This window comes from Oenanthe melanoleuca, chromosome 1A (genome assembly GCF_029582105.1).
Source record: "Oenanthe melanoleuca isolate GR-GAL-2019-014 chromosome 1A, OMel1.0, whole genome shotgun sequence".
Taxonomy (NCBI): Eukaryota; Metazoa; Chordata; class Aves; order Passeriformes; family Muscicapidae; genus Oenanthe; species Oenanthe melanoleuca.
The window spans coordinates 33,321,912-33,347,629 of record NC_079334.1 but is presented as its reverse complement, the minus strand read 5'-3'; the positions used below and the strand labels follow the sequence as shown (position 1 = coordinate 33,347,629).

The following is a 25,718-nucleotide window of genomic DNA, read 5'->3' as shown; positions in this document are numbered from 1 at the left end:
GGAAAAGAATGCCTTTCACTAGATCAGGTTGCTCAAAGCCCAAAAGAAAACAAGGACTTACAGTCTTAAGACATTACCCTCACATCAGTTCCTAGAATTCTTCCAAAGACATTTTCACTTCTAGTGCTATTAAAAGAAGACCTGGTGGCTTTGGGTTTATTGAGATAAGCACCTTCATCAGGCTATAAAATGGGCCCAACTTAAAGGTGTTAAAAGAGTCTTTCCCAGGGGAAGCACCTTTCACTTCAAGAGAAGGTCTAGCAGACTTGACATTGCATAAGAATATGAAACATTCTTTTCTTATGTGGTATAAAATATGTCATCCATTTCCTAATCAATTATTAAAACATGCCAATTGCTTAATATTACATCAAATGTCTCTAGTGAATCCAGAGATTGAAGGTCAATTTTGTTTAAACAGAAATCCCTCCTGAAATACTAACAAGACAGACTATGGCTACTGGGTATGAAATAGGCCTTCCTGCTCAAGGAATGCCAAGGGAGACCTACACATCCATTTCCACACCTGAAGGGCTGTCAGCTGCTAGACAGGAATGGATCAGCTGCAAAGCTGTAGATTTAGGTGGAAATCCACTAGACCTGCATAGAGAATTCGGCTATTTTGGGACACATTAGATGGATGTGTGTCCTGTTGTTGAATCCTGTCCAAATGCTCTCCATACACCACCATTACTCTAACATGTGATATTTCCAAAAGGTTTCACTTTTAATAATTGGAGACTAACAGAACTTTTTACAGTACAACTAGGACATTAGATTGTCTCAGTATTCTTATTCAGTTCCTCTCAAAAGCACGGTAAGTTCTTAAGTGTCCCAAACCAAATTTCAGCAGAAGTACATTCCTCAGTTTATGAGAAATATTTTTCATATAAATATTTGAGCTGGAGAAAATCCAGCTAATAGGTTTATGGATGTAGTTACACTTCACAGATACCACTTAAATTTCTAGAAGAACAAGGGAAAGAAGAATTTATCAAAAGATACAAAGAGTTAAGTTATGAGAGAAAAATTACAATACCCACAGGAAAACATACCAAGTGCTAAGATCAGGTAACTATTGTATGGCAAATCCAGTGATTAAAGAAGGAGCACAGAAAAGGCACTTGTGTACTTGGAGTTAAAACTTCCCTCCAAGACCGAGGAACCTAAAATGTCAAAGGTGAAAACTGAGGAAAGACATCATTTTGTATTTTAAAACTAATCTAAAAGCCACTATGACTCCATAAAGGCAGTCATCCTTACCCAAATTCACCTAACATTTTAAATTTACTAAGAGCAAATGGTGTTAATGGATAATGTCTTATCCTTAGTGTAACCATGGTGTTGAATGCATGGCTGCTTGTGGTATTTATGTTTACATTCTTTTAAAACAACAACATTACATACTGTGATATAGTTATTATCTCCCCAATATTTACTGATTATCCACCTGTTCTCTTTATGTGTAGTCTGCAGCTGAGTGAAAAGGAGAGTGCCTTTATCAATTCTGCTTGTGTGGGAGAAGAGAACATGCACTTATATCCAGCATTCAGAAGTTAAATCAAGTTAAATCAATTCACTTGCTGTAGAAACAGCACTGTAACATTCTTCCTTTTCCTGGGAAGGGGTACACTTCTACTTTGAAGTAGGACAAAAGATAATTTCCATCTAATTGATGGAAGAATACTCACTATCACCTGAAGCAAAAAGTAGGCATAGTGTAAATATACAGATTTCTCTCTTGTGTGTCTGTTTATGCATACACACTTGAAAACTCCAATGTGAATGCAAAACTAATTTCAGCAGTTCAGGGAACTTCACACTACAAAGGACAAATCCTGTTAGAATTTTAGACAGACAGTATTAATTCTCCTTTAAAGACAGTAAGTACTCAGCCTGGATTAAAAAGAATTTTGTTTTATTGGAACAAAGGCAAACAATCTTTATTATTAAACATATACCTTTTACCTGCAGTAGAAGAATCTCAAAATCATTTTTTAATCTGATAACAAGTATCACCACAACTAGTCACTGTTCAAAACTAAAATGGATATTCAGTTACTCACAGGTTAATGATGTTTAAATTTTTTAAACACATAAAATGGATACTTTAAAAAAAAAAAAAAAAAAAAATCACTCTGCATTATGATTATGAGACTGTTTTCAGAGGAAAACTCAACTACCACAAGTTTTCCAGAGCAGAAGAATCACAACTAGCCCTCAACAAGAACAGTTACATTAGAAATCCAGAAATTCTGCCAAATACTTCTGTCAGTTTTATGTACAAGTTAAAAAAAATAATTCTAATTCCGGCATTACTGCAGCCAAGAAGAGGTAATATGAAGACAAGTAACTCTTGTTTATGTTCTTTGTTGCTATTTTTCTTTGGTTTAAAAGGTACATGAAACATCTCATTTGCAACTTTATATTGATATCTGTGTGTACTGCAGTATGTCCTTAATAACACTTCAATGTTTGACATCCCATACAGCACACGGGTACATGTATATCCTACCTAGTACACAAAGAAAATCAGATGTTCTTCCAGAGAAAGTTTCATATTTATTCAAAAGGCACACATCTCAACTGGCTTTATTTTGTCTTTGATTATTTAATTTCATGGAACTCATAAATTAAGGGACCTCTTACTGTTTCAATAATATTACAGGCAATACTCACTGGTGTACATTGTAGTTCAAAGGGCTCATACAAACCCCCTATACCATTTAACCCCCTGAGCAAAGGTTTTAAACGGTGTTCCATGGAATCTCATCACTGTGAAGGAAAACAATGAGGCATCCTGGACTATAAGTGTCTTGAAAAACACTTTAAAGCTTGAAAAGTTTTTCCTCATTAGAATGCACAAATACAAAATAACCTATGCTATATCCAAAACAATCCAAAATGTAATAATAATAGCTGGATTTTAAATTTAAGAAACACAGCCATTAAATGCTCATTATGAAAACAATTGGCAAATCTGAAGAGGTAATTGTTATATGTATTCCACATATATATCAATATAACAATACTGTTATATTGTTATATTAAAGTTGCTTTTAAGTTTTAAGGTAACAAGAACTATATGCATGTAACTTTCTGACACCAAACTTCAAAATTGTACAGAAAAAGCCTGGACTCCGCAATATTTTAATTTCTTTTTCTCAAAGGATATGTACACTTAATCTGACCAAAAATGCAAAATGTGCTGTACTAAGATAGAAAAAAGTACAAATAATTTTCAGTCTAAATGTTAACTGAGGTCTGTGGTTAAAGTCTAATGAAAATTTTGTCAGCTATCATGTTATAGAAGAATCTGCACACAGTCATAACTGGATTGTAACATCTGACCAGGCACTTTTTAAATGACTTGTTAGTTTAAAATCAAAGATTTTGTATATCATCTGATGTTTCAAAAAGGCACAAATCACCAGTATGCCCCTCCAGTTCATCATGTACAAAAAAAATTTCACTCAGCTTAAAAAAAAAAAAATCCAAAAAACTTGTATGGGTTATGATCACTACAAATTTTAAGATGACAACAAGAAGTGTCTTCACTAGAATGAAAGCTCCAGGCTTTGTTTGAATTCTCAACACAGCAAACTAACTGTCAGATTGCAAACTTGCATCTCATTGCCAAAGCAAAAGCCATAAAATAAACTGCAGTGCACAACTTCAATGTGATTCTAAGAACTTATTATTGCTGATACCAGAGGTGATTTATTTGGCTTTGTGGTATTTTGCATTTGTTTTTTAGTAAAACGTTCCCCTTCTGACAGAATACTGTTAAACACAGAAAAAAAAAAATGCTACTCTCTACTATTGTCAATCTTTCAGACAAAGTAAAAAAACCTCAACATACAAGAGTTCTAGAGCAAGTCATCAATCTGCAAAATGCTATACATCAGTAATAAGGCATCCACTTTACAGCTGTATGAACAAAAAAGGAAGCATTTCCCAAAATACATATTTTGAATCTGTGTAAACAAAGCTTATATGTATTGCTTCCATTCATTTCAAAAATATACACCCACATGGACTAAAAGTGATCTTGGTGCTATGAATTTTAGATTACTGTAATTTATGCAGCTGTAATCTGAAGATACAAAATCCAAATGTTTTTGAACTTAAAATTTTGAAACATGCCAAAAATTTTACTTATGCTTCTGTGAAAAGAAAGTTAAAAATACACTCCAAATTTTATGCCATTTCATTGAACGAAGGAGAAAGTACTATGAAAATAAACATTCATCTGGTTTCCTAACAATAAATACAAAGACAGTTATTACAACATACTGCAACACAAGAAATATTACTATATTGACCTTAATGTTCAATCAGTAGTTTTTAAAATCTTTCCTCACTGATGCCTGAATCTTCTACCTTGTCAGCTGTCCAACAACTTTTAAGAGGGTTTTATTTTCTTGCTTCAATTGTTCATTTTCATCTTCTATATCATCTAGATCCTGTACAAGAAAAAAAAAAACAAACACTTCTCAGGATGGAAATTCAAACTCTCAATTAGTAGCAGCTCTGAAATGAGGAAGGGAAGGATTAGTGTCATAGTAGGTACCCTTAGAACTGTTAAACCAGCCTGTATCCAAGTGTTACTGCAATATCAAAATGTTAATATTATATTCCCAAGCACCTTAAACAGAAACATGTTCAAATCAAAGCTACAGCAGGAATTAATAAAGAAACCAAAATAGAATGGGGGTGATTCTTTTTCTGGCATATACAGTGTGTATTAATCGGCTACTGCTCCTGCTTCCTCAACTGCTCGTCTACAACTATGCTCTCATATATACAGATTACTGGTTACTACTGCAAGAAGACCTATTTTGTGTATTAAGTATCAAAATTTTCAGAAAAATATATACCAGTCCACTTTTTTCTGTTTTCTGTAAAAAAAATAAATAGACTCCGTACCTTCTGTCTGAAGTGCTACTGGAAGAACAGACAGGGTGCACAGAGTAGTAATGGGTGCTCAAAATAGATTGCTTTCATCCCAAATGTTTGTGTCTTTTCCACTAACTACCATTTCACCAGTTCCCATTTCACTTCAAGTTTTTTCAAGCCTTGAAAGTGAGAACCAGTGATAATGACTGCTTAATACAAACATTATTTCAATAAAAAAATTTTGCTGTACAAAAACCACATGCAAGAAACAGAAACTAGAAAAGAATGAAACAGAAGAGTGATGTCAAGGACAGGATTTTAAGGAAAAAAATTAAAGGTAGGCAAAGGAAAAAGAACCAGAACTCTTACTGGAGACCCTATGTGTTTTTTGATTCAAGTCTGCCAAACTGTACTCTTGCCTTAAATAGCAAAGAAGATTTTCTCTCTTGGTCCTTTGCTAAGTAGTGTTTGACATACAAAGCCCAGTTTCTTATTTCTTTCTCAGTGAGGTCATTCCAGAAGTGCACAATAGAGATCATCTGTTCAATTGGTATAATGATTTTTAAAAGCCTCTTCAGTTTGCCAAGCTAAAAATCCATACCTCCATATCTTTGCAATCCCTTTATTGTTTTCTAAAGTACAATCAAGAAATCACTAGCAGAAATTCCTCTTTGTCTCACAGAAGTAAAGCTGCATCACAGTATTAATCACTTCCAGGAAAGGCATTTGACCACTCCAACGTAACAGATACAAGTGACTTAAGAAAACAGGGCAAGTTTTGGTGGATAGAGACAACAAATACAATTTACTAAAAACAAATATACTTTATATTCTCTTATGTGATTCAGATCAATAATCAGATGGAAGGGACAACACATTTTCAATAAAATTATATATCTCTTTAGTTTGGTGTATATATAATGTTCAAACTTGCTGATCTAGCTATTGGATGCCTCAATTAAAGCTTACCTAAAAACCTCCTGTTTAAAGTTCTAGTATAATTGACTCAAAATAAAATATTAAAAGTGTGTTAAATGTTTATGCTGCAAAAATAACATTCCAAAAATTACTACTACATGTAAAACTTTCTTGAATATAAGCCAGGAAAAATAACTGCTGCATTTCAAGTATCTACATAAACGTTTGGTTGAGAGATGGAAAGGATTCTGAAACTCTGAAATTTAAAGTATCTTATTCAAAATTACAACACTAATTTATGCTTATTAGCTAAAAAAAATGCAATAGCAGCAAAGCTTGAGTTTCAAGAACTGAAAGAACTGATACCTACACAATTGACACTAACTGGACTGTAAATCCTCACTGACAGACTATCCCCAAACACACTTTTAACTACAATGGCGTGTCAGTGAGGTCAGAGATGACTAAGTGTAAACTAGTAGACAGTTGAACTTTGACTGCAAAGTATTTAAATATTTTGAGATGCCTTTCAGATATTTCAGGTTTTTATGAAGCAATTGCCCTTTTCTTACAAAAAACAGGGCAGACATACTTTTAATGTCTAATATACTGGAATGAGAGAATGTCATTTATAGCAGAAAGTCTTTTCTGTTCATCAGTATGATTGCAGCTCATTCTTTAAGTATCTCTGTGATGTACCAACTGATCTCAGTAAAATGATACTGTCACATTAAATTGATACACTCATTAAAATGAGAAAAGTTCTACCAAGAAGATTTCATGATTCTGGGAAAAAGTTTTTCAAATGCAACACAAAATCCTTGCCAATCAGGGACGTATCTGTGGTTATGAACTGACTAGAAAGAGCATTTTGCTAAATGTAGACTGAGCAGTCAGAAAGATATGCAATATGCAGTGAAATAGCTTTTAAAGGCTTTATCTAGGGTATCTGATGTGACATTCTTTCCATACCTGTGCAAGTTACTATCCGATAACTGTATATTTTGATGAACAGAGAAGCTGGAGGAAAACCATGAATGTGCAGATGGTCACATTTAAAGACCCATATTTAGGCTGCCTACCAGCAACATTTTTTAATAAGACCTCTGCATAGACTCAATAAATAAAGTTCAGTCTTCAGGACATTCTTTTATCTGAACAGAAGGCTGAAGATCACAACTGTTCTTCCATGAAAAGCATCAATCCTGGTGCTAGGCCTACAGAAGAGAACTCCTTGAAGAGCAGATGGATGTCCAAGTGCTGGCTCTCATGTTCTCAGTTATGATAATAAACCTGAAGCAAATACAACTGCCATATTAACTTTCATAACCTTCTGTCATGAGAATGATGTGGTATTTCTGCAGTTTTTCTTAATTTTTTAAACCTTCTCCCTTTCTAAATCCACATGGATAGCCAATAGAGAAACAACCAAATTCAAGAGTTAATAAACAGGAAAGCAAAACTTTATTTGTTCTAATGGAAGCATCACTTGAGACATGAGTTCAAGAAGACAAATAATTATGCTGGTCATAAAATCAAAATGCAGCTATTTCATCGTTAAGAAAAGCCCAAGAGACACAGACATAAATAACCTGCACTCTATTGAACAAACAGACAATGTTAAAGGTATGGAAAATGCTGACCCGATGGACCAAGAAAATCCCCTCTCTTCTGTGTTTAAAAGGATCTAGCTAGGGAGCACCAGTAAGACAGCTTTGTAGATCTCATGGAAGGTAAAACTTTAGTCAATATGTTACAAAGCTGGTTTTGAAATTACTTTATTCAGGTTATGTTTTCTTCCATACAATAATCAGAAATTGCCCCTGTACTTAACACAGGCAATGCACAGACAGTACTTGACTTTACTACGGATGTTCAAAGACAGTTTCTAGTTCGGACACATGATGGATTTCATTTAGAACATCATACTTCAAGTATAGCCAAAAAATAACATGGCTTCTGGAACATAAAACTTCTCAAAAAGTTGTGGTCCTAAATCCCAAGATTTCAGTCATTCAGGTTCTTTTGATTTGTTCTTTCCGACCTTTGAGTCGGGACAGACCAACAGTATTAAATAGCTTTGCCATCCATTATGCAGAAGGAATGAACACCTGCCTCAACTGCAATAAAGCCATCAGCTTAGAAGTGACAGATTTTTGCAGTATAAAAGAACTGCATGTAGAGCAATGCCTCAGTTGAAACAGAAATCTCTCCAAAACAGACAATACTTCATTTATCCTAAAGATTTACTTCCAACTGTCTCCATATAAAAAACCAAAATATGTGTTTCAGAATAATCTAATTTCTTTTAACTTTCTAGGTTAGTTTGCAAACTTCTGAATGCTGTCCTCCTTTGCTACTAATGAAGAGCTGCAAAATGTAGGTCTGACACTCTTCATGCAGTTATTTTCTCCCTTCACTGATGGACTGACCAGAGCAGAGCCTTATCTGCACTAGACTAGAAGAGAGGCATATATCTCTAGAACATCAGGACTCCACACCTCAGCCAGGAAGGCAGAATGAGGACAATAATCCACTCTATGAAAGAAGTCCTGTTTGCCCTTAAAACTGGTGCAACTTTTTTCTATCAACTTTAGAACTTCTCATCCTGTCCCCTTTCCAAGCATCCTCTTCTCCCACCTTCACTCCTTGCCTGGTGATGTTACCTCATGTCTCCTGCTCTCTGTCTTGTTCTGCCTTTACTTGGGATCAACAATAAAGAGTATGAGAATATCTGCCAAAATATAAAGAGCTTTTGCTTTTATAACCTTGCTCTATGAACACTTAGAGCAATAAGGAATTGAGGTACTCTAATAACACTGGACATAGGGAAGTTAATCATAACAAATACAAGTCATCTTAGAAAGAAAATATAACTTACTGACACACCTCTTGAAAAGATACACAAATACAAAAACAACCCCTCAATTACTTATTTTTTGACCTTGCCCAATGAATGTGGTGTCTGAAGAACACCACAGAGAATGCAGACACTTATTTCCTCTTTATAGGGCCATGTAAGAAAGTATTTGCTTACTCTGTTTAATAAATCAATTTCTTCTTTCAGCTTTCCAATTAGTTCTTCTTTGTCCTGAGCCATCTTCATTAATCTTGCATTTTCCTGTCTTTCTTTTGCAAGTTCCTATAACCAGAATACAGAATGAAGTTAGAAATGCAAATTCTTGTTCTAAGAGACAGTTTTAAGTTAATACCTTCTAAAACAAAGAAAGAACATACACACACACATATTATCTATAATTCCTTTCCTACAGCAGGTCAAACCTACATCTTCAAGTCCTTTTGCATTTCAAGGAACTAAAGAATCACATCTAAGAATATTTTACCAACAGCAAACCCGTTTTGATATCTGATTCAAGTCATAATGTTCTAATTTATATTTAACTTAAGCATGAACACAGAATTGGACAGGGGCCCAAAACAGAAGTAAATGGAAAGTATCAGCTCCCAAATTGTAGTTGGTGTTTCTATAATGCCACTAGCAAGAAATGAAGACACATCTTTAAATCTGTGGGCCTGAATGTGATGAGAAAGAATGAAAATGTTCATTAGGAAAGAAGGTGCTTAAATCTTCTGCTTTTTATTATGGCAAATAAAGTTTTTCAGAAAGAAGCTGATTTAGAAGGGAGGATTATGATGTACTTTACTCGAATGAAGGCTCCTCAAGTCTTAAACCAAAATTAGTAATTTCTACAGAATATATGTTATTTTCCCCCTTTCAAAAAAAAAAAAAAAAAAAACACCTATTCAAATTGTTTACTTAATAACTTTCACCCATATGATTCAAGAATACTTGCTCAGTTACCCACAAAAAATCCACCTCAGAAAAAGAGAAGCCAGTAATAGATTACACAGATGACATTACTTAGCAAAACACTAGCTTAGGTGAAAAGCTCAGCTTTAACATTATTACATTTTCCCAAAACTGTTTTTATTAAATCAGTGTGAAACAATGAAAATAATTTAAAAATCTGTATTTTAAATGTTTTCAGCTCTAACAAACAACTGGATAATAATTAAATTTTACAGTATTTTGGTATACTAAAAAAAAACCAAACCAACAAGTAGATCAGAAACTGGCTTGTAACCTTTAGAGAGCTCCTTCTTCCCCCAAGACATTTGCTCTGTGTTGGTGTGACATGAGGTACATAAGGGAAGCCCGCAGAGCACTGCTGGCTCTCAAAGTGCATTATCTTTACCTTAACTATTTCTCACTTATATACCAAATGAAAACTAAACATCTGTGATTTGAAAGTTCACATTCTTCTCAGTCAGTCTGACTCTTTATAGATTTTTGTAGACATAACTATCCATGCTTCAAGCATTTTGTATCATTTCTATGTATTTTACTTGCAAATTTTCCTACGGAGTTTCAAAAGTGCTGTATTTCAGATGTATGCCATGGAAAGGTTAGTTGGTACTTACCCTTTCAAGCTCCTCAATCCTCTTTTCCAAAGTGTTACTTGGTAGAGAACTGCCAGAGGAATTTGCATCTCTGCTGTATCTGCTGTAAGTTGTCCTCTCTGTTCGGGAATATCTGTTTGGGACATCATCTTCTGGTGTATTAGTCATGCTGTGAAAGGCAGAGCACAGCAGACACTAGTTACACATCTAACAAAATGGAAATGAGAGCAGTCACAGAAGTGCTTTCCAAAGCAGTCAATAGGTCAGTCTAAAACTGCAGCTCTTGTGTGGCTGAGAACTCACTAAATTCACTGCCTCAGGATTCGAATACTTAGATAATGCAGCTTTCATCACATGGGTAATACACTATAAACACACACTTATCCTATTTTTCAAGTTTCATCAACTATGCACATTAAAAACCAAGCTAAATAGCTTTATTTCAAGAAATAAAGTGTCACTACAGAGTTTAAACCAAGCATCTTTTTAACTAGATGAAAGCATAAGGGATAAAAAAAACAAGTACATGTCCAAAACATAAGAAGAATATTGACTAACTTTTCAGGAACTATGGATTTGGCCTGTAAGGGAATGGAAAGTCAAATGAAGTGAGAAAGTGAAGTGACCCAACAAACTAATTTTATGCCATCTCCAAATATTTTACTTCAGAACTTTGGTACAGGGGAATTTGTCAGAGCTCCCTTGGCTGACGTTCACTCTTTATGTTGTCCAGGGGTTTTTCAGTTTAGATATGTGTCTATTAATTAAAAATCACTGTCATGGAATCAACAGATAAGCACTGCAAGTGCACATAAGCTAGGCTAGATTTTTAAAAAGCATGCAGGCTCTCCATTACTAGTGGTATGTACAAGCCAAGTGTTTTCTGTCACAAAACTAACAGTGTCCTTCCCATAGCCATTTTCTTCCTACCAGTAATGTTACTTACCTTCAATGAAGATTCTAATGAATAACTAAGAACAACAGAACAGAGTGCCCTGGGAGCAGGCAAAGAGACTTTCCGTCTCCAATTCACCAAAATTACACTTCTTAGCCTTAAAATATACAGACAAACTGCCAGGACAAAAACAAAGAATGGAGGTACTCAAAAGCCACCTGGAGATGGTCCTCAATAATCAGCTCTAGGTGGCCCTGCTTGAGCAAGGGACTGGACAAGATTTCCCCCGGGGTCCCTTCCAATATCAACCAGCTTGTAATTCTGCAAAATCACACAGCTGAAGTATGTATACACTGGTGCTCTAGACCACTTAGAAAAAAATGAAAAGCACTATGAGCATCCCACAACATTTCCTTTAAAACACAGAAGAGTGTATGATTAATGTGTTCATTTAACAAGTTTGCATTTCCTAACTCTAGAAGACCCCTGCTGACAATGTGCAGATTTAGATGGACACAGTACAAATCAAAAGCAGGAGTATCTGGCAAAGTGATGTCTTTTTGTGGATATAAATATTCTTTTGCTCCAGTATGTGTGAAGTTTCCAAGACACACTGACACAATTGTAAGGAATTTTGTAGCTTAATGTTATTACCATATTTAGCACTGTTTATTCTTCATCCAGAAGATTTCTTAAAAAAACATTTCTAGGACCGGATATGCATGTTGCAACACAACATAGGAGAAATATTTTAACTTAACTCTATAAATTCTAAATTATTGAGCTTCCTAAAAGACATGTAGTTTCATGCTGTTAATGTCTCAAGAGACCACACGAAAAAAAAATTTCAATTTTTCATCATTTAAAAATGAATACTTTTGTCAGCATACTGGAGTATTTCAACTTGGCTCCAGTGAAGTCAGCAGAAGCTCCTACACAAAGATTAGAAGAAAGAATGCCTGGACAGGAAGGGTTTCATTAGTAAAGAAAATGCTTTAATTTTCAGGGCTTTTTCCCTGAAACTCACACTCAATTTCCTCACCTCCTCCACTGGGCAGCAGTCACTACTGAACACATTCCTTTTCATTGTAGGAAAGTATAAAGGACATATCGTGGAGACTTTTAGGAAACAGGATTTAAAAAAAACATTTAAGGAGGTATCTGTTCATAACCTAACACAAGCAACATGATAGATATAAAGTTCATTATTTTGGTTATTATCAATGGCCAGTACACAGCAATGGCAAAAAATATACTATCCATGACACAACAGAAACAAAGAATGGAATCTATGTCTTCAGATGCAATGAGAAAGAATCACAGAATCAGAATATGCTGAGTTGGAAGGGACCCATCAGGACTACTGAGTCCCATTGGTGGCCCTGGACACCCCAATAGTCACATGTGCCTGACAGCATTGCTCAAACGCTTCTTGAACTCAAGACAGGCTTGATGCTGTGACCACTGCCCTGGGAAACATATTCCAGTGCCCAAACACCCTCTGGGTAGAAAACTTCTTCATATCCAATCTAAACTTCTGACTCAGCTTTATGCCCTTCCCTTGAGTCCTGTCATGCACCACAAGTGGCAAGATAGCTGTACCTGACTCTCCTCTTTCCCTCCTGAGGAAATTCTGACTGCAGTGAGGTCTCCCCTCAGTCTCACCTTCTCAGGCTGAACAGACAAAGTGATCTCAGCCATTCCTCAGAGGGCTTCTGCTCCAGTCCCTTCAGCATCCTTGTTGCTCTCTTCTGGGTGTTCTCTAAGAGCCTAATGTCTGTTTTATACTGTGCTCCCCAAAGCTGCCCCCAGCACTGGAGGTGAGGCTGCCCCAGCTCAGAGCAGAGGGGACAATTCCCTCCCTTGCCTGGCTGTGACGCTGTGCCTGATGCCCCCCAGGACCCTTTCCACAATGAAGACTAGAAAAACAGCACCACTGAATTTGGAGTCTCTTTACTAAGAGGAAATATCTATGAACCACCTCCAACAAAGATACTGTCTATGGAAGTATACCTGTAGATTATGTTTCTATATAAAAAGATACAAATAGAAATATATTTTACAAGGGTTTTTTCTGGCTGTACTTAAAACAAAAAATATACAGAAAAATCAGTCTGACTACTCTTACAGAGAAACAGAAACTTTAATTTGGAATGATGCTCCTAGTAATTTTCTTTACAATAAAATCATATTCATATTCAGGCTTAAATGCATTATTACAGCAAGATGAAATTTCTCTTGCTCCTTCCAATGCTTCTTTGAGTCTCTCAATGTCTTTCTAAAGCACTGTCCAAATTGCCTTTTCACCCAGTGAAAATCACCTTGTCAAAACTGTATTTTAACTATGGCAGGTACATTTTTATGCCAGAATTTTATATCTGATTTGAAAACTCCTAGTTATTTATGTCACTGCAATCCAGTCAGCTGTTAAGAGCTTCTCTGCAAGAAGCAAAATAGGGCATCTTGGCTTTCTGTTATTCCAGACTGCTTAAGCCAAATTTGTGGCTTTCAGAGTTGAGCTAAGGAAATGCAGTCCCATCTTCTCTACAACTACATTTCCTTAGGCTCTTCCACTTTTCCTGCCTCTGGCCTTCAGGTGAATGGGAAGCTACTCAAACTACGATGCAGAAATTGAGCAGCCAGGCAAAAGGAAGGCATCAACCTCCAGCCACAGTGGCTCCCTGCAGCAGCACCCTGCCCAGCCACATAAGCATGGCACAAGGGGCAGTGAGGAACTCCAACCAGCTCAACTTAGACCATCAAAACCTTCTGCAGAAGTAAACCCTACACTTCTACACCTTCTCATAACATCAGCACTGTCTCAAGAAGGGCTATGAAAGCCAAGGAAAGCCTCCTAAGTGACCCTTTTCTAAAATAAAATGCTCATATTGGCAAAGCAGTAGTCCTAAGGTAACAAGCTAGATGAGACAATGATTCCAAAGCCAGTTCTCACTGCAAAACTCCTGAGCACAGACAAGCAGGCAAGCCTGGGCAAAGCATTATAAAACAGTATTTCATGGCTGTGGTTTTTTTTAGTGAGATCAAGGTTAGTATGATGGAAAGAAAACTGCAACCTAGTTTAAGTTTTATAATGATCTAAAAACACTGAGCAAGACAATTTCAGCAGTGTTCAAACATTTCCTTCAGAGTCCCTCCAATGAGTGCTCTGAAGCACCTTCTTTTTTATGGTCTCAGGACATTGATATGGGCTATTACAACTTAAGTATACCTACACATTTAAAATACATGAGGCTCACAGGACACATGACTGACCACAGCTCCCAAATACTCTGTCCTGTGGCCTTCATGTCAGCCTGACCTTGCAGATTCTGCTTGTGCTTTTAATAGATATCACAGTACAACTCCAGACCACAACAAAACCATCACTTTCTCTTGGAAATATTTTATGTGCTTAATCATGCAACTACAAAGGAACCCCTCCACAAACTTCTTGGGGGTGTGAAAATTTCTGAAGTAAATTCAGAAGAGAGACTACAATCATAAACTAAAATCCTCATCACAAACTTTTATTTACTTTACAGCACAAAGAGACAGGCTCTGTTTGTCCAAGCCACTAAGCACACAGCAGCCATCAGAGTTCATTTGTAAACATCTTTTCCAGTCAATGGACACTCAGTGAAACAGGTTTCCCAGCTATGCCATATAAATGTTTAGTCACAGATTGTTGCATCCATATAAGGGAAAGTAGCCAGTGTAATTCATAGTGTAAAATCTGTGCAATTCCTTGAGTCCTGGAACACACCAAGAGAACAATGATTCTGTAAGAACACACATAAATGATCTCTGCTTTTAAATCTCTTTTCTCTTGTCAGGTACAGGAGGACGGGTATCTCAGAGTAGAGGCAGAACCACAGAATTGTTGAAGTTATAAAAGAATCTCTAAGATCATAACATAAAATATGAAAACAATTAAAGGGAAAGGAAAAGTACTGGAAATACATAATAGTATCAGTAATCCAGGACTAGAAGTCAGAAAGGGCAGATAATGGAAACAAAACAGGAAGAAACAAAACAAAACAAAAACTCACAAGAAATCAGACAAATAATAAAGAGAAGACTAGGACCTCAACGATTGAATATAAGGATGTAAGAGAAATGGGGAAGAGAAACAAAAGTGTGCCTAACTGGGCTAGGAAATGGAAACCAGTGAAGAAAAATGCTGAGATGAACAAGATGTCATGTTTGATAAGGAAAAACTGGAGGAGAGCAAGAAGGCAAAAGACAAAAAGCAGAATTTGTAAAGATGGAAGAAATCAACCTGAATATTTCTGGCAAATAATTCAATCTTTCAGTGGGAAAGAGAATCTATTACAGAATCCAACATTTGAGGAAAACATACTTTACTTTTTGCAATCAGACGTCTATAAAGTCTACCAAACATCTCTCTCCCACAAAGTACTGGCCACTTACTGTTGCAAGTACATTTCAAATACGACCTCAAAGTGTTTGTCCCTATGTGAGAACATGCTTCACTCTCAGTTTGCTTTGAAAACCTAAGGGAGTACACCCAAGACTGTAAAAAGCACATTTAGCTGGTATTTGAGCCTTGAAGCACCTTATGATCTCAATTCAGCCTTTAGGCATTAACATTTCAATTCTAGGTGCAATTACAGAATGGCATTTTCCATTTCACAGATTCACAGAGTATTCTGAGTAGGAAGGGACACACAAGGATCACTGAGCCCAACTCTGAAGTGAATGGCCCATGCAGGGATTGAATCCACAGCCTTGGTGTTATTAGCACCATGCTCTAACCAACTGACTTTCCAAGGGACTCCTACTGTATTTGGGACTTCAGGGAGATCTGTGTGATCTGAATAAGAATTACTGTAGAGGAGGCTGCTTTCTGTAAGACCTTCACCTACTGGAGATGTTGGAAGAAACAAACAAGCTCAGAACAATTCAGGTTCTGACTCCTTTAGCATTCAAACCAGAAAGCAAAACCACTGGGAGTCATACCTTAAGAACCCTCACAGAAAAAATTAGTTCTGGGAGGTAGAAATTTTCAAACCCAACAGAAAATTAATAGATACTAATAACTCCAATCACAGTGGGCATTGTATCCCTCAAGGAGAATAAAACTCACTGAGTATTTGTGAGCACGGGGCAAATGTGCTGACAATGGTAAATAATTCACTTCCAACATGGAGTTTCAAGATTATGCAATAAATAAGATACATGGCAACATCCATAAAACACTGAACAGCAGCTCACAGCAAGTCAGATTCCTCCTGAATGTGATGCCAGTCCTGAAAGGGAAGTCAACAAAGACTCTATATCCCAAATATAACTAAAGCTGACTGAGGAAAGACTGCACAACCAAGTGTTATTTAGCATTTTCTACCTTTGGCATTTCCTACTTTTGCAATGCTAATCAGAAGAATTAGATTATTTTCAAATAAATTACAAATGTGGTTGTGCAAACTTCGATTTATTGCCACCCCACGCACAACCAAGTTTTTGCAAGTGAGAGAGCATAGACAGCATGCAAGCAGAGATAAGGTTTATGAAAAGCCACAAAAGTATGACACACACCACTAAGTATTTGGCAGATACAAACAGCAATAAAATTCTGCACCAGAACTGAAGAGGAAATAAAGACTGAACTAAAATGTGCTTGATTAATAAGAAATGAATCATGAAATTACATTGTTAGTAAGCTTGTGACAATAAGCCCACCCATTCTGCAATGACATAGTGATTTAAAAGAAAACTCTACAGCAATAAAAAGCATCACTCAGCTGGGTTTACAAGAATCTGGAATATAAATACAAAAGACACCATGCTAGGAAAGCTAAAGCATAACAGGATAGGTTATTATTTTTTACAGCATGGGAGGTGAGACTCTGGAGCAAGTTGCCCAGAGAAGCAATGGGTGTTCCCTCCCTCTAAGTGTTCAAGGCCAGGTTGGATGGGGCTCTAAGCAATCTAGTTCACTGGAAAGTATTCCTGCCCATGGCAGGGGGGACTGGACTACATGATCTTCAAGGTCTCTTCCAACCCAAACCATTCTATGATTCAACAGGTGAATAATTTTGAGGGGTAGAAAACAGAGTGGTGAAGACCAGACAATTGTAGATGCTCTTTGCACTTTCTTCTACCATATATATACACACACACAGAGGAATTAACCACCTACATGTTTTACCCAATATAAAAAGATAATGCATTCATTACCAAATAAAAATATTCTTACACAATTGTCTTGCTTCAGTTGACATATTTTAGACCCCATGTTACCATAACATTACCTAATAGTTGTGATAGTTGTGTCAGAATTAATTCCACATGAACAAAAATGTCACACACTGGTCAGGTGCATCAAGAGCTTCTCAAGTATTTCTCTGATTAAAAAGCTGGAGTAATGACCAGGGTAATACTTGACTCAAAGACAAAAAAAATAACAAACAGGACATGCTATATTTGAGAAATACCTGCTACAACTGAGACAGCAGTATAATAAAACCATCTCTCAGGTATTACTGTGGAGAGCAACAAAATTATCTTCCTTTATTGTACTTCAGAATACAATGTTCATAAATTAAACTTTGAATATGCTGGCTACTAGGCTATGTGTAGTCAAGTTAGACATTTGATTGGGAAGCTATTCTGCCCTAGTAAGATCCAGTAAAACACTATCTGAATTTATTTAAAAATAGTAACATAATAGAGGGCTTTGGATAAGCTTGCTGCATCTTTCAGGTCCTTTGCCCAATATCAGACCATATATCTACAGTAGCAGTATGATGGCTTCTACTAAAAATAGCCATTCAATCAGCATTATTTCTGGCAGAAATGTAAAAAAAAAATTGTTGTGTACAAATATCTCATACCTTTTGTACCTGCTTGAAACCATCCTGGAGGAGTCCTAAAAGAAACAAAGAGGAAAAATTAATTAATATTTGTCTTGTATCTGTACTGCCAAAATACTTTATCACTCCACAGAAAACTAATTCTGCAGTGGGAGCAGTCCCATGCCACTGTACAACTCATTTTTGTATTATTTTGTTGTCAAATACAGACAATACCAGGACTATTGTCACCATGTTACTGCTTCTGAACATCACTTCAGAAGCCTTGAGTGTCTGCTTCTGACTACATCACAAAACTGGATGCACTTATTCCATTCCCCTGCATGCACAACATGTGAAACAGCTCATATCCTGCCACCAGTACACCTCCACTACCACTAATTAGTATGGAAACACATGTGTTTGGATATTTCATTAACTGGTCCAAGATCAGCAGAGCAAAACTGTTTCAACTCCTCAGCACCACTGCTATTCTTCTGGAGGGGAAAAAAAACTGAAGCAGTCAAGTACAAAAATTAAGACATGTTTCAACAATGGCTCAGATTTGACAAAGACCATAAATATTTTTTTAGGATGTTGCAACATGAAACAATTATTTTCTTAGTCATAGGAAAAACACCCCCCAGCAATTAACAGGTAAAAAGTCGGGAAAGAAAATTTAAAGAACTAATGGACAATTGCCTTTATGAGAAAAAAAGGCAAAGTATGAAATTCTGTCTACTTACAATACTTAGTGAAAGCAAGAAGTAAATGATCTGTCAAAATAAGATGCAAGAGAAATTCCATCCACTCTGAAAATTCTACAAAACATTACACTGCCTTCACTGATCAGCACCCTAGTGACTTTGTAAGTAAATAAGCTTAAAAGTAGCACACAAAAAGTGTTATTTTACTATAGAAAATAGAATTGAAAAAAAATATTTGCATTATAGAGAAAACTTGATCTGAAAGTTGATTTTATTTTATGAAACATTTTCAATTTCTGCCATATGCACTATACGTTATCCCTAAGATAAGCAGGACAAAATTCAACAGATTCATGGGAACTATTTAAAGAAACCCACAAACTTGGCAAAATTGCTGGTTTAACATTAATAACTATTTTTATCACTGATGATAGCATCTGAAAAATAGTGATTCACAGCTGTGAAAAAGAAACTTAAAGGACAGAGAAACATAATTTTAAATGGTATCAATGCTATTTTTAAAGTTTACTTAAGGGTAGGTTATCTTTGAAAGGTCATGGAAGCAGAGGGAGGTTTCTGAGGACTAAAATGAAGTAGGAATGTCATTCCTTTCTTCAAGAAGGATCATCCAGGGAACTATAGGGCAGTCCTTATCTCAGTCCCTGAGTAGGAAATGGAGCAAATCCTCAAGGACAGTAAGGTGAAATCAGCATGGATATATGAAGAGGAAACTACTCATGACCTGACAGCCTTCTATGATGAGACTTGATGAATGAAGGCAAAGCAGATGACGTTTATCTAGATGTTAGCAAAGCTTTCAACACCTTCCCACACAACATATCTATGTGGAAATTGAGGCCAGATAAGTAGACCATGAGATGCAGTCATTACTGGGTCCAAAGGGTTATGAACAGCAGCACTAAGTCCAGCTGGATGCCAGCCACTTTGCAGGGATTGATACAGGAGCCACTACTGTTTAATGGCTCCATTAATGACCTGAATGATGAGACAAAGTACAGCCTCAGCAAGCTTGCAGTCTACAAACAGCTTGGATGAGAGGTTAACAATACATCAGGTGACTGTGTTGCCATCTAGAGGGACACAGACAGGCTGGAAAAACAGGTGCACAGAAGAGACCCCATGAAGTCCAAATAAAAGGAAAATGCAAAGTCCTGCTCCTGAGTCTGGGAACAAATAATCCCAAGCATGAGTACATGCTGTGGAAAGCTGCAGAAAGGAACCCAGGCATCCTGGTGTACATCAAGTCAGACATAAGCCATCACTGTGCCCTTGCAGAAAAGAAGGCCCATGGCATCCTCAAGATGCACTGGCAGTAGGTTGAAGGGCAGCATCCTGAAGAGAGCTACAAAGATAGTGAATGCACTAGAGGAGAATGCACACATTTTGTCTACAAAAGTGATTGTGTGAATGGTATTAATGCAGGACAGGGTGTGATCTACGTGAAAAAAAACAAGTAAAAAGAAAACATTTGTCTCATTCCACATGAGCTCCTTCATCTGATTCACTGCACAGACTAACACACAGACATGCACCTGTTGCACAAGAAAATAGGTAAGGACAGAATAGGCAGCTAAGACTGCTTCAATTAATGAAACCATTTATTGCCAATTAAATCGCTTTTAAGTCACTTTAGGATGCAAGGAACTTGGCTACCTCTCATCTTTGCTCCTGGCTCATCTTGGCATTTCATCTGGCCAACAGAGAGATTACATAAACAAGCTGGTTATTGGGCTTTAAATAAATAGAATTGTCTGTGTTTACAACTGTCTGACAAAGTTTTCCAGATGTTAAACCAACCCTACTATTACAAATTTGCTAGTTAAAATGCACTAACAAACATTATTTTTAAACAACTACAGACTCTGGAGTCAGCTGGACTGTGTAAAAGGTTCACTGGAATCCCCTGACACACTACTTAAAAGTTTTGCAAACAATTAAAGCAAATCCCCTGGATCAAATCAGGCTGTTGGGGCTCACTGGTATATATACTGACATGAAGAATATGAACACTGTTTTGAAATATAACTATACACTAGTGGAAATTATTACTACATAATGATATTCCTGCAACATGCAGGATGGAATTTTGACTGAAATTAGGCCATCAAAACAATTTTTTTTATTTGTAATTCAAATATGGGCTTCCTAAAAAGTTTCGTGTACAATAGTCAAGATGTGAGCAAATACAACTTCACTACATGGAAGAAGGAGGTCTACTGCTGGGTTTTCTTGCCTTTTTACATACCAAGGTACATTCTATCTCCCTCCAGCAAATTGAGCTAACTCTCATACATAAATCACATCTTGATTAACAACAGCCACTTCTCACATTCAGTATAACTCTGCACTGAGATTTCTTTGGAAATGGCAGTTACATATATTCTGCAACACAGACAAGGTTTCATTCAGCTCTTAAAGTGGGATAACATCTAAATGCTCAACAACTGAAAGGCAATCTGACCCTAATACAAACCAGGAATGACTGCAGATGTGAAAAACAGCAAAAAGATGAAATACCTTTCTTCTCCTCCCACTAAATTTTCCCAAAAGCAATTTTCCCTCAGCAGTCAAGAGATACCATTTACTTTCCAATCCTGAATCACAGAATCAAAGAATATGCTGAGTTGGAAAGGACCATCAGGATCAAGTCCAATTCCTGGTCCTAAACAGGATACCCCAAGGAACATACCATGTGACTAAGAGTGTTGTCCAAACACTTCTTGAACTCTGTTAGGCTTGGTGCTGTGATCACTGCCCTGGGGACCCTGTTCCAATGCCCACCCACCCTCTAGGTGAAGAGTTTTTTTCTGCTATCCAACTTAAACCTCTCCTGACTCAGCTTTATGACATTCCCTCGGGCCCTGTCACTGGTCACAAGAGTGAAGATCCCCTCCTCCTCCCCTGTAGAGGATGAAGGCCACAATGAGGTCTCCCTTCTCTCCTCCTCTACTCCAGGCTGAACAGACCAAATGACCTCAGCTCCTCCTTGTATGGCTCCCAGTCCATTCCCTGTGGCCCTTTTCTCAATGCTCTCTAATAGCTTTTTTCAAAATATCTTTTACATATTGTGGTACCCAAAACTGCACCCAGCACTCAAGGTGAGGCTGCCCCAGCTCAGAGCAGAGGGGACAATCCCCTGCCTTGCCTGGCTGTGATGCTGTGCCTGATGCCCCCCAGGACAGGGCTGGACCCTGGCTGCCAGGGCACTGCTGGCTCTGTTCAATTCACCATCCAGCAGGATCCCCAGGTCTCTTTCCTGCTCCCCAGTCTATGCACACAACCAGGACTTCCCCATTCCAGGAGCAGGATTTGGCACCTGCCCTTGCTAAATTCCATACAGTTGGTGATTGCCCAATTCTCTAATTTGTCATGGTCTATCTACAGGGCCTCTCTGCCCAAGAGGGAGTTGACAGCTCCTCTCAATTGTGTCACCCCTTAGAAAACACCTGGAGATGTTTTTCATGGAAATGCAACAGAACTTTATGAACCTGAACTTTATTTTTTGTAGCCTCATGTACTATCTTTAATCATCATGAAATTAGTAGGACTTCAAAGAAGAACTAATAGATGTGCTAAAATGCCTGGGTTCAAGCAATAGATATTACTCCTGCAAAGCCAAAGGAATATGACTTATCTACCTATGGTATCTACCTACACAGAGCCAGGGGGCCATGGAAAAACACTGCAAGAACACCTAGGGAATCAGAGTTCTAACAGAAAGGTAAGTATCCTCAATTTCTACCTATGAAGATGAGATAACAGAAAATAATTAAAGAAATACATGCAGGTGATACAAGTAACTCCCAGGTAAGTCAAGCATCTCCCAGAAGAAAACAGCTCCCAGAAATGAGGAAAGCAGAAACACACATTTAAACAAATTAACAGAGCTTTTCTTTTATTTGTTATTCTCTGTTTCTATATTCAAGCAATATTCACCACTGAAGAGCCAGAAAGAGATCAGGACAAGCAGAACAAAAGCTGTGAAGGAGCTGATTACAGCAGGCTGAAAAAACCTGACTAGATCTCAGGTGACTCAAAAGAAAAAGCAGAGTAAGAAAAGTGACCAGAAAGATCATATAGTATCCCTAAGAAATAAGAATCTGTAGTCTCTCCTCAGACAGAAGTATTTGAAATCACACAAGATATGAACTACAACTCAAAGCAGTGTTTTTAGAGCAGGAAACCTAAGCTGTGTTGCATACCCCAGTGTGTTGATTAAAGGTGTTTCTTTCTGAGCTAGCAAAGGCAAGTAATGTCCTTGTAGCACTACACAGGCAGCCACAGCTGGTGCTGTGATGTCCACACTGTATAAGAGGACTGGCTCCTGGTACATAATTCCTCAAACAGTCCTCAGGTATGACATAAGAGAGAGAGCATTAGGTAGCATGAACCAAAACCATGCCAGAAAATGTTGCTAATAATTAAGCCACAGGTTTTATCAGCAGTGCAGCAGTTGAGCTCACACCCAGGTCTTGCACTTTAACAGTATAAACATAGTCAGACTGTCTCCACCAAACAACTATGAATTACAGATTCCTCCTCCCTTCAGAGCCATCACATTAATTACACTAGGACTGCAAGGATGCAGAGACAGAGAAGCAGGCTATCCTGTCCCAGCCATCCTCCCACCACCATGGAACAGAAATATGCAGCTTCCAAATGCACCAGCACATCTGAGTAACTACTGCTATGATATTCTCTGACTTGGTATTAATAACATGAATGTATGATACATGTTATAAAATGTCTGACAACTATTGCTTTGTGTATTTGTGCAGAGTATACATTTCTGCTCATTTTTCAGCAATATTGAGCAAGTTGTCTCCTCTCTCCACCTTGCAGCAGGGATCCTCTTGTCCCACGGTCCATGTTGGTTCTCTCTGAAAAGAATCTCCTCCCTCTCTGTACACACTCAGCAGGTACTCACAACTGCTACTTAGGCTTCAGACTTGTTCCTGGTATGAAAGCAGTATAAATTAAAATTCTCCCTCTAGAGTAAAAGCACAGAAAAGTGCAAAAATCAGGAATATTACTATACCTTACAAAAGCTTTTGATATCAGGCCATGTAATCTATTTGTACAAGTAGATATGTTGAGAAGACCCACTTTTTCAATAAATCTGTATGTGCTCAAAGACTCATCTTGCCAAAGAAACCTCAGCTACAGTTTTATCATTATACTTTCAGGACCACTTTTCTTGTTTAAAAAAAAAAAAAATAGAGAGAGAGAGAGAGAGAGAGAGAGAGAGAGAGAGAGAGAGAGAGAGACTGACTGGGAGGAGATACCCACTGTAACCCAACTGACTTTAAAAGTCAGTCCAAAACAGAAAACACGTGGAGAAAAACCAAATTCCTTTACATGAGGCCCCTTTAGGCTACTCAAAACATTATTTGGGAATTTGAGAAACTGCTTCCTATTCCTTACATCTGTATACAGGTTCCAAAAAAGGCTCCAGACCAGTGTAGCTAGTGCAGCTACATTAACTCCATAGTGAAAGAAACAAACAGGTAGCAACAAACCAAATATCTGTTCATGCAGGCTGAGTACATAGCAGCAACATCTGAAGACAAAAAAAAAAAAATAGAATAAAAGTAAACAAAGGCCCCAGAAAAAGAAATCTTAGTGAAAGGAACAAAAATTTCAGCAAAACTACAAGGAAGAAATTATAACTTACACCCTTTGCTTCACACTTGCTGTGCATAAGGATCAAGAAAGTACCTGAAGAGTAGGCTGTGCTGAAAACCCTGTAGGTTCCTAGGCACAATGTGAATTTAAAGTAAGAAGGAAGCCTTCACAGGTACAGGCATGATTCAGCTTTAGTTTTTATGCAGGTCCTGTGACAAACAGTTGTGCACATATACACAGGCACACAAAATCAAAGTTCAATTTTAAGAGACTTCATGGGTATATTTAATTCTGTTTTCTGGGAGTGAAATGCATTCATCAAACAACTTTAAGCTTAAATCACTTATCCACTAAATTAAACTTCAGTAAGCACAGATGTCAAAAGTGTTAATAGTTCTGTATTTCTTTCTAAGGAAAACGAAGTTTGCCATCAAAGGTAATCAAATTTATGCTGACAGTGATCAAGCACTGAACACAAACAATGCCTTCCACAAAAAATTGAAAAAATTGACAACTTGGCCAGTTGTCAGGTAGATAAATCTTGGTGGTCAGTATTTCCCTCCAAGAGAAGTGGTCAGGCAACTCAAAGTAGGGATGCCCCAGCTGCATCCTCAAGGCTACAGGCAACTTTGGCTCATAGGCAATTTACAGCCACCCTTTTTCCCTTTGGTCTCACATCACTGACTGCTAGCTCCCAGCTTCCTGATTTCTTAGGGGCAAAAAGGACCATGATTTCACTCAAAAGCACTTTCCAAAAGCAGCAGTATTGGATAGTGCACATGCAGTACAGCTGAACCAGACTTTAATGTGCAGAACCTTTGGCACAGTAAAACCCACTGAACATACATGGATCAGCAGCACTATACCAACAGACACACATATACTAAATTTGCACACATGGCAGGACAGGAGGAAGATTTTGGCAGAGAAACTTATGGTACTACAACATCTTATGACAGCTCATTCCTATGAAAAATTCTGATTCCACTGTTTTAAAACTGCTGTTCTACTAAAACCACAAATCCATACAATGTAACTAAAAACTTGCCATCTCATTCTTATCAAAACAAATCCTGGAGGGTAATGAAAGCCTCCAGTTATACCAAACAAGAACACCATGCAACATTATTACTCTTAAATTCAGAAGTTACCTTGAAGATTAATTTTTAAAATTACTGTATAGAGTGGGGGGTTTTCCATCCTGCAACAATACATACAGAAAAAAGCAATTAAAGCAAATCAAGACTGCAAAGTCAACCAACTCAGAACAGGTCAGAACGTCCTAGACTTTTACAACTTTCCTTCAAACTCATGATACTGCCCTTCCTGACATCATTATGTATTTTTCCACATCTCTTAAGTGGAACACAAAGAACAGTACATGGTGAGTAATGTTCAATACTTTGCATTTGCTAGCTC

General features: G+C 37.3%; 1 protein-coding gene across 1 annotated transcript in view; it reads right to left on the bottom strand.

The window, feature by feature from the left end:
* Positions 1-1,896: 1,896 nt before the first annotated feature.
* Positions 1,897-25,718, bottom strand: part of PAWR (pro-apoptotic WT1 regulator) — a 66,118-nt gene continuing 42,296 nt past the window's right edge. Inside the window, exons 3-6 of the mRNA XM_056482201.1 lie at positions 17,989-18,023; positions 10,261-10,408; positions 8,855-8,959; positions 1,897-4,466 (exon numbers count right to left, since the gene is read on the bottom strand). Of these exons, the coding sequence (XP_056338176.1) occupies positions 4,380-4,466; positions 8,855-8,959; positions 10,261-10,408; positions 17,989-18,023 (375 nt within the window). The 3' untranslated portion in view covers positions 1,897-4,379. The remainder of the gene's footprint in view (positions 4,467-8,854; positions 8,960-10,260; positions 10,409-17,988; positions 18,024-25,718) is intronic.